The sequence below is a fragment of the Psittacula echo genome (assembly GCF_963264785.1).
Source record: "Psittacula echo genome assembly, chromosome: 4".
In the NCBI taxonomy this organism is placed as follows: domain Eukaryota; kingdom Metazoa; phylum Chordata; class Aves; order Psittaciformes; family Psittacidae; genus Psittacula; species Psittacula echo.
In genome coordinates, this window is record NC_137738.1 from 4139201 (window position 1) to 4153931 (window position 14731).

The 14731-nt window shown below is 42.5% G+C and overlaps 1 protein-coding gene across 3 annotated transcripts; it reads left to right on the forward strand.

Annotated features, from left to right (window-relative positions):
- Positions 1-322: 322 nt before the first annotated feature.
- Positions 323-14248, forward strand: CALM2 (calmodulin 2). 3 transcript variants are annotated; one of them, XM_080616747.1, is made up of 6 exons: positions 323-548; positions 5547-5577; positions 10742-10885; positions 10960-11066; positions 11787-11922; positions 13349-14248. In XM_080616747.1, exons 3-6 carry the CDS (start codon positions 10816-10818, stop codon positions 13375-13377), a joined length of 342 nt encoding a protein of 113 aa, XP_080472873.1. In that variant the 5' UTR covers positions 323-548; positions 5547-5577; positions 10742-10815; the 3' UTR covers positions 13378-14248. The 3 variants fall into 3 exon arrangements, with proteins under 3 accessions (XP_080472873.1, XP_080472872.1, XP_080472874.1); XM_080616746.1 differs by lacking the exon at positions 323-548 and adding an exon at positions 777-1029; XM_080616748.1 differs by lacking the exon at positions 323-548 and adding an exon at positions 1488-2188.
- The last annotated feature ends 483 nt before the right edge of the window (positions 14249-14731 follow it).

Genomic DNA, 14731 nt, shown 5'->3' on the forward strand with positions numbered 1-14731 from the left:
TCCCCGGGCACAAGCCCAGCCTGTGTGTGGCTCCCCACAGAGGATCCGTTCTATTAAACAATGCTACCAACGACGATGCACCTCCGGCCTGCGGCTCGAGGTGGGAGCACTCCCGGCCCGCCCTGGATGAGGAGCAGGTCTCACTTGTAACCCTGCGGGTGAGGCTTTCCCGAAGCGCAGCGCTCCGCCAGCGCGCTCTCGGCGATGTTTCTCAGGTGCGCTCCGCGGAGCACCGAACGCACCCACGGCGGCTACAGAAGGAGGTGATGGAGGAAAGAGGTAGATGGGGGGGAACACGCCCTGCTCCCCCTTTCCCTCCACAGGCCCTCTGCAGCGGCTGCCGCCGCTCTTCATGCGCTCTGCCCGCCCGGCACACCCGGTGGCTGCCGCTGCGGGGAGCGGGCAGTCGGACCGGCAGAGCTGCGGCGCCTCACGGGCCGGGCCGGGCCGGGCCGGGCCTGGCCTGGCCTGGCCTCACGCACTGCGGGCGGGGGGAAGGGTAACCGCTTCGCAGCGCAGACTGTGCATGTCCAAGTGACGCATTGCAGGTACGAATCCACCAATCAGCGCCCCCCTTCTGGAGTCTCTGCACTCATCGGTATTTTTTTCTAAGATCCTCTTCCGCCCGGAAAAATAGTCCCGCAGCCTGACCCCCCCTGGCACATCCCCCCCACTCCCTCTCCATTTTACAAGCGCAATCCCCCCCTTTCCCTCACCTTGCCCCTTCCTGCGCTGGGTCTGGGGGTTTGGGGGCAGAAAGGGGACGCTCTCGGGGTACGGGGGGGGTCGTGTCCAGATGAGCGCGAACGGCCGGGACTTCTTTCTCAGCTCTGTTCCCCGCCGGGGAAAAGAGGAGGGGGGAGGGAGCGGCGCGGAGCGATCCGGGCTGGCTGTGAGGAGGTTTATGAGGCACTGCTGGCGGGCAGGCAGGGCTCAGTGTGAGGCGAGCCGTTGAGCGGGCCGGTTGCTTGTGCGCCCCGTGCAGCCGTTAGCTTCCACCACACCCCACAGCCAGGCCGGGCCACCATGGTGAGTCCCTAGGCGTGGGGGCGCGGCAGGGCTTTGCGGGTGCTGATCCGGAGCTCGGTGTGTGGGGCAGGGGGATGCGAGTGCTTGTGGCTGAAGGGTGGAGGGAAGGAGAGGGGTAAGCGGTTCGGTCAGTGTGGGGCGAGATTGCCTGTATAACGGGGGGGGGGGTAGGGGTGAAGGCGTTCGTGGCTGCGGCCGTTGGGCGCAGCACTGCAGTGCGACCGGGTTCGGGTGGAGGATCCGGCTCGGAGTCGCCGTGTGCGTTGGAAGAAGCGGTGGTGGCGGTGGCCGGATCCCGCCCGGGTCCCTTTCCCGCCCAGGGGCGTTGGTGCGGATTCAAAATTCAAACTGCCACTCGGTCCGAGCGCCATGACGCTTTGTCGGGGCGTGTGTCGGCTGGGGGGCGGGGGGGAGCGGCGGGGAGCGGCAGATAACGGTTTCTCCTGGGAGGAGATCCGCGAGGGGGGAAGAAGCCTGCCACGATGGCACCAGCTCCTCTTTTTTATCGCTACCTCTTCCCCCCTTTCCCTCCCCTGGCAAGCCAGCGTGTGCGGCTGAATGGGGCTGGGGAGCCAGCGGCGCGGCAACGGCTGCTGCGAGCGCCTAAGATGTCTGGCTCGCTAGCGAGGTGTGTTGCGCCTGGTAATAATGCAATGCGGAGCCCTGCAGCTTCTGAGCAGCATGATGATGAGGGGCAGGCTGCCTCACTGCACCATCTCCCTCCTTGCTAGACCTGTTGTCAGCTCACGTTGGAGCCGCTTTCCCCTGCCGATTACATGTTAACGCCTTGCTGTCGGTGGCTATGTTGAACAAGGAATTATGGGGGGTTTTTTTAACTTTTTTGACTTCCCGTTTTGGGCATTGCGGTGGACATTTTCTTGGTCAACCACAGTTTATTTTTCCTAGCAATACGTTTGTTTAGGTTTTTAATCAAGTGTCGATATAAAATACGTTTTGTGGAATTGGAGAGTTGTTTCAAATTCGATCTAATGGATATGAGTTTAGCGGGCTTTTTTTAATTAAGACATGTGGATATTGAAACACGTACAAAAAGGAAGAGTTCTGTCGCAAAAGCAACACCAATGACCAATTACTTAATCTCTGCATTGAGAGAAGATGCAGTTGAGTGGAATTGCCTTTTCATTCATTACACGGGAATGTATGTATGCATGCTTTAAAAGAGTCAGATCACTGTGAACTTGCTATGTGTAATGTGAACGATGGGTGCTTAGAAATTAAGTGGGGTTTTTTTTAAGTGCTCTCTCTGGGCAAAGAAATTAGGTGAACAGAATCCTGAATCTGTTGTTTTGCTTTAATTGTAAATCTGTACAGCAAACTGTCTTTAAAGGAAAAAAAAAATGAATCTAACAGCAGAAGGCTCTTGCTGCATATAATCATCATCTGTACAGAACCAAAAATGGAGTATCTTCAAGCAAGGTCTGTATAAAAAATGGGTGTGTCCAGGAGGCACAGTGACACTTTGACTGTGGTTATAGTTCATCCGAACAGACCAGACTGGCTAAACCTGTGAATATATGTTGTTCAATACTGCACATGCTAGATAAAGCAGGATGATTTGCTCCCAGAATAAGCTAACCTACTATTTTAGCCCTTATATGCTAGTCTGTCTAGTTCTCATTCTTAAATTAATCTTGGAAGAACAAAACTCTCCATTCAGATCAAACACCTGTGAAGTGTACCGAAATGCCATGTTTTGGAGGGAGACAGCGTTGTCTGTTCTGTGATGTGCGATAGCTCTCTATCAGGCAGTGTTAGCTCTCTTGAGGATCTTCCAAACTGATTACAGCATAGCAGCTACGACTGTAATGGAACACTACCTCTAGAGGCTGCATGTGCCACTGAAACTGCTGCAGCACAACAGCTCCCCTTCTTTCCTAGCAGGCTAAGATTCTTTGTCAGGCCCTCAACACAATCCGGGGATGGGGGGATGGGAGCCACTGCGGTGAAAACGAAAGTGCTGCAATATGAATTGGAGAATGCCGTGTCAAAGCTGTGATGGGTTTTCTGCCTTCACCAGAGGAGGTTTTCAAGTGGATCTTGGCTGTAGTAAGGGGCATGTCAAAACTCCAGCATAGGGCACGTTCCAGTTATGATTTAACTGTTTGTTTCTGAAATTGGTTGCATCGCTGGAGTTGTGCATACTGTGACAGTATGCCACATGTGTGGTGCATGAGTGTTTAGCTTAAGTTCAGGACAAAGAACTCCAGAAGTCCCTAGTAGCATGGATCTGGGCTGATTGCCCTCCACCTGAATGGCATAGGGGAGGGAGTGATCTGGCAGCCTTACTGGCTCCGCCTTTTACTGCTGTTGCGCAGCAGTCCCTGCAGAGCCTAGCACTGCAGAGTACAGATGGTGTTTGTTCAACCTTGTCCCACCTCCTAGCTTATCTTTGAACTGCCCTATACCTGTGGCTTCTAATAAGCAGTGTGTTCTCAAGCACTGTACCTCTTTAAAGGTACTGATTAAGTTACCAAAATTATGGTTAGTGGCTGTAGGATGTTTTAAGTTGCTGGAAGTTAGAGAGGAAGAGTTCAGGAACACCTAACATCTGAAACACTGCTTAATGTTATGTCTTTATATAAAACAGTATGTGACGCAACTTGGTAACTCGAAAGTATTGACCTAAGAAAACTTGGTTCTTGCTACTTAAATCTGATCTACAGCTTTCTGTGGATATAAATAGCCTACAGAAATGTAGCACATCATTCTCTTCACTCAAGCAATAAAAATGTAAATAACATGCAAAGGTATGAGTGAGCCTGTGCTAAATATACGCTCCAGATGAGCAAAAATCTGCTAGGCTTCTGTTAAGTGCCCAACAGAATGTTTCCATCTCAGACTAATGTTGAGTTGTTGCTACTGCCCTAGACTAACTATCTCAGGTTTTCTTGGTTTTGTTTTTGTTTGTTTTTTGTTTTTTTTTTTTTTAAAACCAGTATTGAATGTGTGTGGGAATACTTTCTACAGTTACTGAAATCAGGACAGGTGGAGTCTATAGCTGCAAATGACTGTTGGCTGCTCTTCTAAGAAGTTACTCAGTACTGTGGTCTTGATTCTTAGGTGAGCCACAAACAGTCTGAGAAATCACTGATCATAGCCTTTACCTTGGGCTGTTGCTGTACTGCATGCGTGGTACTGTGCAAGAGTAGTTTAGCTCTTGTATGGTTTCTTGAGCAGCTTTGTTCACTTGTTTGCAGGAAGAATAACCAGGAGCTGGTAATGTGTGAGTTGGTATGCAATATAGAAATGTAATTCAAATTGTAAAAAAAGCAGGTGGTGTATATACATTTTCTGAATTATTTCACTGGAAGATGGCTAATGTGTATAGAGACCTTGGTGGACGCAGCTAATAACTGAAAACCTGTCAATATTGAAGTAATCCTAAAAAGGTGCTTCTTGAAGTGATCACAACAGGAATAAAACTAAAAAAGTGGTGTTGCACTTTGACAGTAAGTGTATATTTTCTGTATTTTTTAAAGTGGTTGGTTTTGACTCTTCCATGGAGTGGTATGGGATAAAGAGCTCAAGGAGCTTCCTTGAAGAATATCTATGGATTGGTTACTGCAACTGAACTGAAGCTATCCAGAATTTGAAGAATCTGCTAACTTGAAAGCCTAGGGAAAATATTTTTACAGTTCTCAAACACCTGTGTTCTCTTTTAAGAGTGAAGTCTGTCTTGGGTTTGGCCTTGAAGACTGAGGTGTTTTGGTTTGTTTTTTTTTTTATTGCTGTCAAATCCAGTTGATTTAAAACTTTGCAGTGAAGAAGCAAAATGAGGTATAAACAAGGGGTTACCTAACTGATAAAGCAGTTGCATGTCTTACACCAGTGAAGCTTTCTCCAGTGATCCTGTCATCTACCTGATGCTACTTCAGTCAGTAGACAGTGCTCTGAAAAAAGTCTAGACATCCATATGACAAATGCATTGAAATTACCAGTTTGGGCTGAAGCTGCTAGTACTGATTATATAGACTGGGTTTTTTTATGGTCAAGGTCTTGGACATGAAGCTTCATGTTAATCAAGGGATGATTTAATTTTAGAGAAGAGTACATCTGTCTAGTTATGGCATTTTAACTTAGCAGAAGAGAGTAGTCAGCCTTGAATTTGGGATTTGGGGGTTACTGTCGCATTACTTAATGCTAAACACTTTTGGTCTAAAAATGAGGTTTGCCAAAGTGTAACTACCACTAGGCTGCTGTGTTAATGAGTTTAAAACTTGTATAGAGGGACATGGTGCCTTGAGTTTTTGCTAGTGTTGCTTGGTACACATCTTAATCTATTATTTGAGTGTATTGAGATACTGCAGGGTCAGGAAATGAGGACAGGATGCCAGTTCTTACTTGGCAAGCAAGCATGACTTTTGAGCTGTGCTTGTTAGAGCTATTTCAGAATGCTACAGATAAGTGCTGAAGAGGAGCTACCATATTCAGAATTCTGTGCCTTATTTTGCCTTGAACTTTTGCTGCAACTATAATGATATTCTCTTTCCTTGCAGGCTGATCAACTGACAGAAGAGCAGATTGCAGGTGAGGTTTTTATATGCTGTGTTGCTACTCCTACTTGACCTGGCACATCTCTTAATCCAGTGACAGTCTGTGTTACACAAGATATTTAGCTTTCTTATGCACTGAGGAAGTATTGTGGAATATTTCCATTTGTCTCAAGTTTTAAAGGCCTATCTACTGCAAAAGCACCATGGATTCAGTGAATCTGAAGACTTTTTTTCTAAACTAGTTATGCATCCTCATGGATTTACTAGCTAGTAGGCTTGAGGGGACTCTAGTTGTTTCCTTGTGGGGCTTTCTGTGTGCGGGTTGTTTCCTCTCCCTCCCCCATATGACTGCAGAATTGTCCAGAGTGCAAACTGAAAGGGGTGGGGAGGAGTCTCTGGTGAAGACTTGTAATCTGGAGTGCTCTTCTGTCAGAAAGCAAAAATAATTTACTTTGCAGTCTCTTCTGTCAGGCATGTTTCAGTGTGGCTGTTTTTGATGACAGCAGAGACTGGCTTCTTGATATTCCGTATTTGGAACTGCACTGTGTGCTTGGATGCAAGTGTTCTGTGCACTGTTCTAATGGTCTGGCACTTGATTTGAAATGCTTGAATAAATATGCATATCTTGCATCTTAGTATTTGCCCCTTAACAATCATTTATGTATGTGCACTGACAACTGTCTGCTAGTGGCTAAAATTTGATTGTTGTCTCCTACTCACGCAGGCTGCACAAACTAGTATCTGTCACTGCTCTCTGAAGACTGATCTCAACTTTATAAATTGATGTGACTTAAAGCTGGTAATGCAGAATTAGGGCTTGCCATGGACATTCAAAAACTTCAGGGTTTTTGACCTGACAAGTGTGTAGTGTTAATACTAGAAAGTCTTGGTGTGCATAACTGTCATGTGAAGTGATTTTAGAGGGTGTTAGGGTTCTGCTAATCTAATAGTACTAGGTCACGCATACAAATAACAGCCTCTAAGAGGGAGTGTTATTTAACTATGGTGTAACTCTTGAAGACACGGTATTAAACAGAAGTGTCATAATGAGCTAGTTTGTTTTCAACATAATTGCCAAATTTGAAGTGTAAGAACATTCTTTAGCTTTTAGACTTCACAAGCTTGCTTTAATTCATAGGAGACTAATTATGGTTTTGTGGAAAGTCCTTAGTCTGTTTACCTGTTGCCATGGTGCTGTCTTATGAGTAAACACAAGCCAAATCTAGTTCAACTGATTATTTTTTCTGTGTGTGTGTGTGTGTGGAAGTGGCCTACGTATCTTAAGGGGTTTGTGATCAGTTTAGTTAGGGTAGGCTTTATCAACTGTCACTGCTGTCTCTTCAGTAATGGTTTATTGTTTCAGTTTGTAACTGTAGACACTTTATTAGTTGATGTAGCTGATCATGGAATATAAACAGGAAGCTTATTAACACCACCTTGGGATTAGTGCAAATGCTAGCTATTCAGTAATGATGGTACATTTTTTCAGAGCCAAAAGTGAGTATTAATAGGCTTGTCATACTGGAATAGAGGGATTTAATCTGTGTGAAAAGAGTGAGAGTATAACTTCGTATCCAGTGTAAAATGGCCTGCCACTTTCAGTTTGACTGTAGTATTTCATGAAGCAATTGTATCAGCAGGTAAACCATAAACCTCTGATATGAAGACATAAACTGGTCTGTTGGAGAACCACCCCGAGTACTGCTTAGGAAGGGTTTGGTTGCAGGTGTCCAAGCAATCTGCTTAGTCTGTTGAAGGCCAGTGTCTTGTATGAGAAAACAATCGTAGGTACAGATTGTGTTTTACGAAGACTGTGGTTTTATAAGCTTGAGCCCCCTTACCATTCCATTTCAACTAAGCTGAAGATAGCTTTTGAGTTAAAGGTGGGTGCTACAAGGTAGAGACAATACTTCTTTTCTTAAATAATAGGCCAAAGTAATAAAAGCAGCTGCTTCTATGCTTGAAACAACCTCTGAAGACCAGAATTACAGCTATTTTAGATTCCAGATGTTCTTGCATCTTTTGGAATTAATTGGTCATAAATGACAGAAGGTCCTTGCCTTTATATAGGTAGGGATGAAAGACTTCTTAGGTTTTGTTCATGTGAAAGACTGGTTTTGAAAGCTAGTGTTAATGCTGGCTGCAACCTCATCCAGTAAGAATTACAGTTCCCAAGTCAAATGGGTATCCCTTTGGTTAAGTGTTGTATTAAAAAAGCTATATAGGTCAGAACCACTTGGATGTGGGGGTGTGACTGTAAAGATGCTTTGTCCCAGAGCAGCTGGTCTAGAGAGCTATACTTCTTCCCCTAGATCTCAGAGGTCTACATGGGCACTGAGCAAGTAGGCCTATGTATGGTGTTTGTTCTGTCTTAGTGTGTTGTGGTTCTCAGTTGGGAATCTAACCACAAGAGTGACTTAGAATTTGTTTCATAGTAGAAACAGTCATGTTCAAGTGTTGAGCTCCTGGTAGCTGTGAAGAAAGCAATTGACACTCTCCTATAAAAGTTCCAGACATAGCTGGCTAAACTGTATGAGAGTGGGAATGGTAGTTCTGGTTCAATGAACATATTAGGTCACTGAAGACTGCCACTTCATCTGGAAAGGTGTTGTGGTGCAGGCATGCCTCAGAAGCTATTGTTAAGTAGAACATTTTGAGCTAGGGTGTTAGAGGTCACATTCTGTTGGATCAGCCTTTCTTTTGTGGAGCCTAGAAGTAGTCTTTTTCTCAGTGCAGTGCAATTCTCAAGAAAAGCTGAAGCTTTGTAGGCTGACCTGGAGATGAGTGTTTTCTGCCAGCACTGTCCTTGGCTTTCTGGCAGGTTAGCCTTATCTAGGATACAAGAGAATTTTCATTTGCAGCTTGCTATGGAGGAGTGTTGAATAGAGGGAGGATTTGCTTTGAACGCTGCATGGAGTGATAAGATGTTTAGGTGTGGGAGGTGTGATTTATAATCTTATGTTGTAGAAGCCAGAACTGAGTTGCTCACTAAGCTTCAGTGTTTCATAGCTGCCTTCACTGGCCAGTGCTGTAAATCCTCCAAAGCTATGCTAGGTTGCTATAGTCTAAACTCTATCTGCATAGGTTGTTACTCCTTTGTTCTGATTACTGGAGGTGGTTCCTAGATGTAGTTAAAGAGGTATTCTAATTGTGTTCATAACTCCATTCAGCATTTCAAACAGGAGTATGCTGTTGATCTTTGACTTGCTTTGCTGTCTTTATGGTTATGTCTCAGCCTAATGCATCTTTGAGTGAAAGGTGAAGAGTTGTCCTTTGATTCATCTCAAATGTTCAGGATATACTGCTGCATGGCCCACGTTGTAGAAAGCAAGTCTTCGGATTTTGCATAAAAATTGCTACTTTTTCTAAGGAGGGTCATTGCAATACTGTGAAGTCTTTGTGTTAGTGACAGTTGATCTTCAAGTAGGATGAAGTGGTTAACAGCTGAACATTTAGAATTGCACTTTAGTGTCTGACTCTCGATCAAGACTCAGTGCTCCCCTTGTGAGGTCCTTCTTCTGTGATAGACTACAAACTTCTCTACTAGGCTTGACCTAAAAGCCTTTTCCTCCTGTTGTAAAGCTTTACTCCTGGTAAACCTATTTGTTGCCTGAGCTAACTGAAACTAATCCCAAAGACTGTTTGGAAGCTACTGTAGGCACAGGTTATAGCTGCCTGTTTGGGTAAGCCTGTTTCTGCTTTGTGATTATACAATACTGGCTTGAAACTATTTAATCTGGTCCTGTGGTAGCCTTGCTCTGATTCTTATGTGCTAAACAGTGGGAGTTGGCTTTTGGAACACTTCAGGCTGTTAGATGTAGAAGAGTGTTTTTTTTCCTGGATGGGACTCAACCATGGTTCTGGTATTATAGCTGCATTCATGAACTATAAAAAGCCTATTTTTGTAGTTGCATTTTTAACACTTGCCAGCTTGTACTCACCTCAAGTGTTTCAGAGCATGAAATGGATGAAGTAGGACTTCATGCAGTTCATATGAAAACACAGCTTTTACTGTGACTAATCCTGGTCTGGGAAACCCACCATCTGGAAAGCTGGCTGTTTGGAAATTTGAAAAATTAATTCTTGGAAGTTTTTTTTATGCAGGAGCACCCTTGAGCTAACAAGTTCTCCAGAGGCATGATCTCAGATACCTTGAAAGTTGTAAAAGGATCTGAACTATACAAGAGAATAACTATGTTTTTCATGTTTAAGTAACTTTTATATGAGCTATTACAGTCCAGTGAGCAAGTTTAAAATCTGTGGCCAAAGACAAACAGATGGCATGGATTAAAACCAACTCCCATTTTTGGACTGGACAATTAAACATGTTATGCTTGTATTAATATTGCTGGCCACAGTACAGCCGTTGTAGGGAGTCAAGAGGCAGCATGGAAATGCAGTTAAGCAGTCTTACAGCAGTTTTTTGACTAGCTCTGTGAAGGCTGTTTCAGGATACAGTAGGATTGACGTAATTTTCTAAGCAGCCTTTCAGAAACTAAGACGCCAGTGGGTTTCCTCCTTGATCAACTGACTGGAGTTGTGTACATACAGAGACTGAAAAACTGCAGAAGTCCATTGAGAGAGAAGGCTGGAAGAAGTTTGTAGCTAGCTATGGCCAAATGTTAATACCTATGGTGCAGGTCCTACAGCTTTGTGTAGTATATGTTGTTCAGGTTTCAAGCCCAGCAGAACTAAGTTATGAGAATTCGGTTTTAGTTGGTTCTTATTATAGCTTTTTCCATTGATTTATCTGTATTAGTAATAGAAGTGCTAGTCACCTGTAGCAGTTGTATTTTAAGTACCACTTTTCAGCTTTCTCAAAGTAATCTTATGGTTTTTTGCGAGACAAACAGTTCCTACCAAGGATGTGGATCATTCTAGTTGTAGATAGCTATTCCTTTCAGCTTTGTATTAGGGATCCTTGTTTGAGATGGATCTGAGTGCTTGTGAAATGGATTAACTTCCATCTTACTTACGTCAAAATTTGGTTGATTAGATTGGCAGGCTGTTTTCCAGATGCTGGTGCTTCCATATTGGCATTACAATTAGAATAGACTGAGCAGTATATTGAGGTTTTTCTGAAGAGAGACACATCAAGTTCTGTAATTTACAACAATAAGCAGCAGTGGATTCTTACATGGTTAAATAAACTCAACCTTTCAAAGCTGAAGGGGTTAACTCCTTTTTTTGTTGTACAGAATTCAAAGAAGCTTTTTCACTATTTGACAAGGATGGTGATGGTACTATAACTACAAAGGAGTTGGGGACAGTGATGAGATCGCTTGGTCAGAACCCCACAGAAGCAGAGCTACAGGATATGATCAATGAAGTAGATGCTGATGGTAAGATTTTACTAATAAATAATGCAATAAAGTGTCTAAAACTTGTTTTTATTAACAAAGTAACTATCTTGCAGGCAATGGCACAATTGACTTTCCAGAGTTTCTGACAATGATGGCAAGAAAAATGAAGGATACAGATAGTGAAGAAGAAATTAGAGAAGCGTTCCGTGTGTTTGACAAGGTACTAAAATGTTTGCCTTAAATATTTGTCATGAAGACTTAGTGAGTTCTAAGGAGCATCCTCACTGAATTGAGAGGTATCCGCAGTCCTGTGATCTAGAACCTCTAGGTTACTTAAAACCCTGAAGTTCAAGTCTACTGTGGTCACCTGAGGGTGAAAGGAGTCATAGGGATAGTGGGTGATACTATTAAGCAGTCACTTGCTATGATACTAAAATACCTTTACAAGGATGGCAGGGAAATTGTTTAAATATTTTTAAAATGGTACTCTGTCATGATATCAGCACTTCAATATTGTCCCAACTAGGATGTTATACGTAAAAGTGGTTTCTGAAGGCCTCATGACTTTGTGCTGTCTGCCATGAATCAGGTGAATGAGAAGTAGCCTGTGTTGTAAGAAGTGGTGCTGGAACCAGTCACAAGACTGAATAGGCATCTGTCACCTAAAAAGCCTGCAGAAGGTGCCGATTGCTTTGTCAGTGATCTAAACATGCCTTCTTGGATAGGATAGCCAGAGTAGAATGTATTGGATAAGTTGTTTTTAAAATGTCTTTTTAAGACTTAAGATCCTGAAAAATACTGAAGGTATGCTTACAGCTTTCATTTGCTTTGTGCAGCTGCTAGTGTCTAAAGCGTTGTTAACTGCTTAATGTCCAACTTGCTCTGCAATATTCACTAGACCATAGGCAAGTCTATTCCAGTCTTCCTTTTCTCCTCCCAGGATGGCAATGGTTACATTAGTGCTGCAGAGCTCCGTCATGTGATGACAAATCTTGGAGAGAAGCTAACAGATGAAGAAGTTGATGAAATGATTAGGGAAGCAGACATTGATGGTGATGGTCAAGTAAACTATGAAGGTAAGGAGTTGCTAACATATTCTTTTTGTGTAGCACTTTCCATGCTAGTGATTGTGTTGATGTTGATAGCCACACCAAATTTAAACAGGGCAATGTTCAGATGAGATCTTCTCAACACTTAGTGTTCTTTTAAGCTAATGTCTTTTAGTTTGTGCATTTTGTACCTCTAAATAGCTTTAAGCTTGACTGCATTAGTACCTTTGTGCCAAAGGCAAAAAAATAACTATTCAGCTGTGTAAGAAATAACTTTCTAAATCTAATGATGTCTAATGACCATTAGAATAAGGAAGTTAGTTGAGATGTTTATGTACTGTTTTCTTCACTAATGAGCATTGATCTGAATGTAGGAAGTCACTCATTTTTCATTAATGCTCTTAAAATGACCAATTCAAGGGGGAAGGCTCCTAAAATACATGGAAGACTTATTAAATGATTTCACAGAAATTGGCTGCAGTGTTTGCTTATTTTCATTTCCTCCTTTCTTCCTGGTATTGAAACTTGAATGAAGTCATGCAAGCAGGAGGAGCTTTGTTAGAAAGTTACTTGCAGCTCAGAAGGACTAAGCTCGGTTTCATTTTAACTTTGCGAACATCTTACAGAAAGGAGCTGGGGTGTTTTCAGGCAATACATTTACTGTTCCTGAGGGTTAGGTGTGGTTTTCTTTTAAGGCCTTTCTGGTTGTGGCCTCAGGATGAGCACTCATCTGCAAGTGAAAGGCATTTTTATGAACAAGGCTGCTGCCTCAGAACTGTACTTGCAGATAGGCTGTTCAGAGGTTGGTACTAGAGAGGGCAGACATCCCTTTTCTTTCCAATTGCTCTTTTGAAACTTGAGCAACCAGTTAACTGCTCTTAGATTCCCGGTTTCTTTTTGTTATTGTACCTGAAGTTATGGTTCAGCAAGAAAAGTGAAAAATCCTATTTTGCAGGATCTAACTACCATTGTGCTGTGAATAAACGATGATTCAGTTGCTTAAAGCTGGCCAGGTGAGATAGGAACACTCATGCTATTCTGCTTTGAAAAACAAAAAAATGGAAACCTCTGTGGTGTCTTGGTTGTACACCTACTTAACTGATGGACACTTCAGCACAATTTCTACTGATCTTAGTCATTCTTTGGTATCTTGTCCCTCTCTGTAAGTCAGTAGGCAGGAGGACCCTGTAAAATTTCTTTTTTGGAAGTAAGGCAGTTCTCCAGTTTGCTGAGGGAGCAGCTCTTTTTGATGAAAGTAGAGGCAATTTGCCATTAAAAATAGGAGGAGTTTAAGATGTGATGGGTGGATAAGGGTACTGTCTTGAAGATGCTCTTTTGAATATAACTGGAAGTATAGTATTGAAAGTGTTAGCACTAGTAAGGCAGGTCACTTCTCAGATCTTGCAGTTCAGATTTTTCTCTGATTAACTCATGCAATTCTTTCCTTTTGCAGAGTTTGTACAAATGATGACAGCGAAGTGAAGACGTTGTACAGAATGTGTTAAATTTCTTGTACAAAATTGTTTATTTGCCTTTTCTCTGTTTGTAACTTATCTGTAAAAGGTTTTTCCCTTACTGTCAAAAGAATATGCATGTATAGTAATTAGAAGGCCATTCCTCCATGTTTTTCTCCTTTATCTTACTGTCATTGTTCTGATTTTTGGAAAATTGATCTAAGTAACAAATGTTGCATGTGGCTTACTCTGGATATTTAAGCCCTTCTGCACATCTGAAGTTAGATGGAGTTGGTTAACTGAGGGAACATCTGGGTTATCTGTTTTTAAAAAAAGTAGCTTTCTTTAGGAGATGTAGGTATGACTAGTGTTACAAGTTACATAAAGTAAGCTAGGGTTTACCATGCATTAGCAATTCCTTAGTTAAAGTGACATGCTGATTCTATTTCTCCAGTATATAAAGGAGCTTATTCTGCTTTCTGTGATGGAGGATAAGGACTGTTGCAGCTAACTGCAGGATAAAACCATGTGAATAGTATATATACACGTGGCTAATGCACTGTAAAAATCATTCTCCTAGCTTGCTTCACAGTAACTTGTTTGTGGCCATACCTGTAACATGTTGTTGAAATGTGGAGTCTTAACGTTGTGGACGATTGACAGTCAACAATATGAAACTTAAGTTGCACTAATGCAAAACGGGTGATTTATCCAGGTACTCGTACACAAGTTTTTTTTGTACTGCTGGTCCTGTACCAGAAAACATTTTCTCCTCTTGTTACTATGCTTTTTAAACTTTGTTTAGCCACTTATTTTAAAAAAAATCTGCTTCTGGCACGATTTGCCTCAAATCCATTCCAAGTTGTATATTTGTTTTCCAATAAAAAAATTACAATTTACCCATACTGTTTCAATGTATCCTTGAATTATTTACAGGAATTGTTCAATACCGTTGCTGCTCTATGTTTCAGTATGTAGCAGTTTGGTTTGCTTATGCAAATGATTGGCTGTCTTAAAATAGCTTGGAAGGTGAAAACTTAGTCCTTAAACTCTGGCCCTTAATAGTATTGTTGACTTGAAGAAGCTTTCTTACTAGTAGTTTAAAATGTATTTTACAGTCTTGTGTGGAGCTCGGTGCTTCAATAAACTTACCGTAGTGACTGGCTATGCCCACTATCTGTAGACATTGTGAACTGGATGTTGACCTAGTTCAATAGTTGACCTAAAATTAAAATTCCTTGTTCAGACAACTAAACCTGTTTGCTTTCTTTTAATTATTTTGGAGTTTATTCCATGTCAGCTGCTACATGGGGGTAACTTAGTCTCACACCTGGACTTTACTGAAACTGTCATGTCTGAGTTGCTATTCATAATTCAGTCCC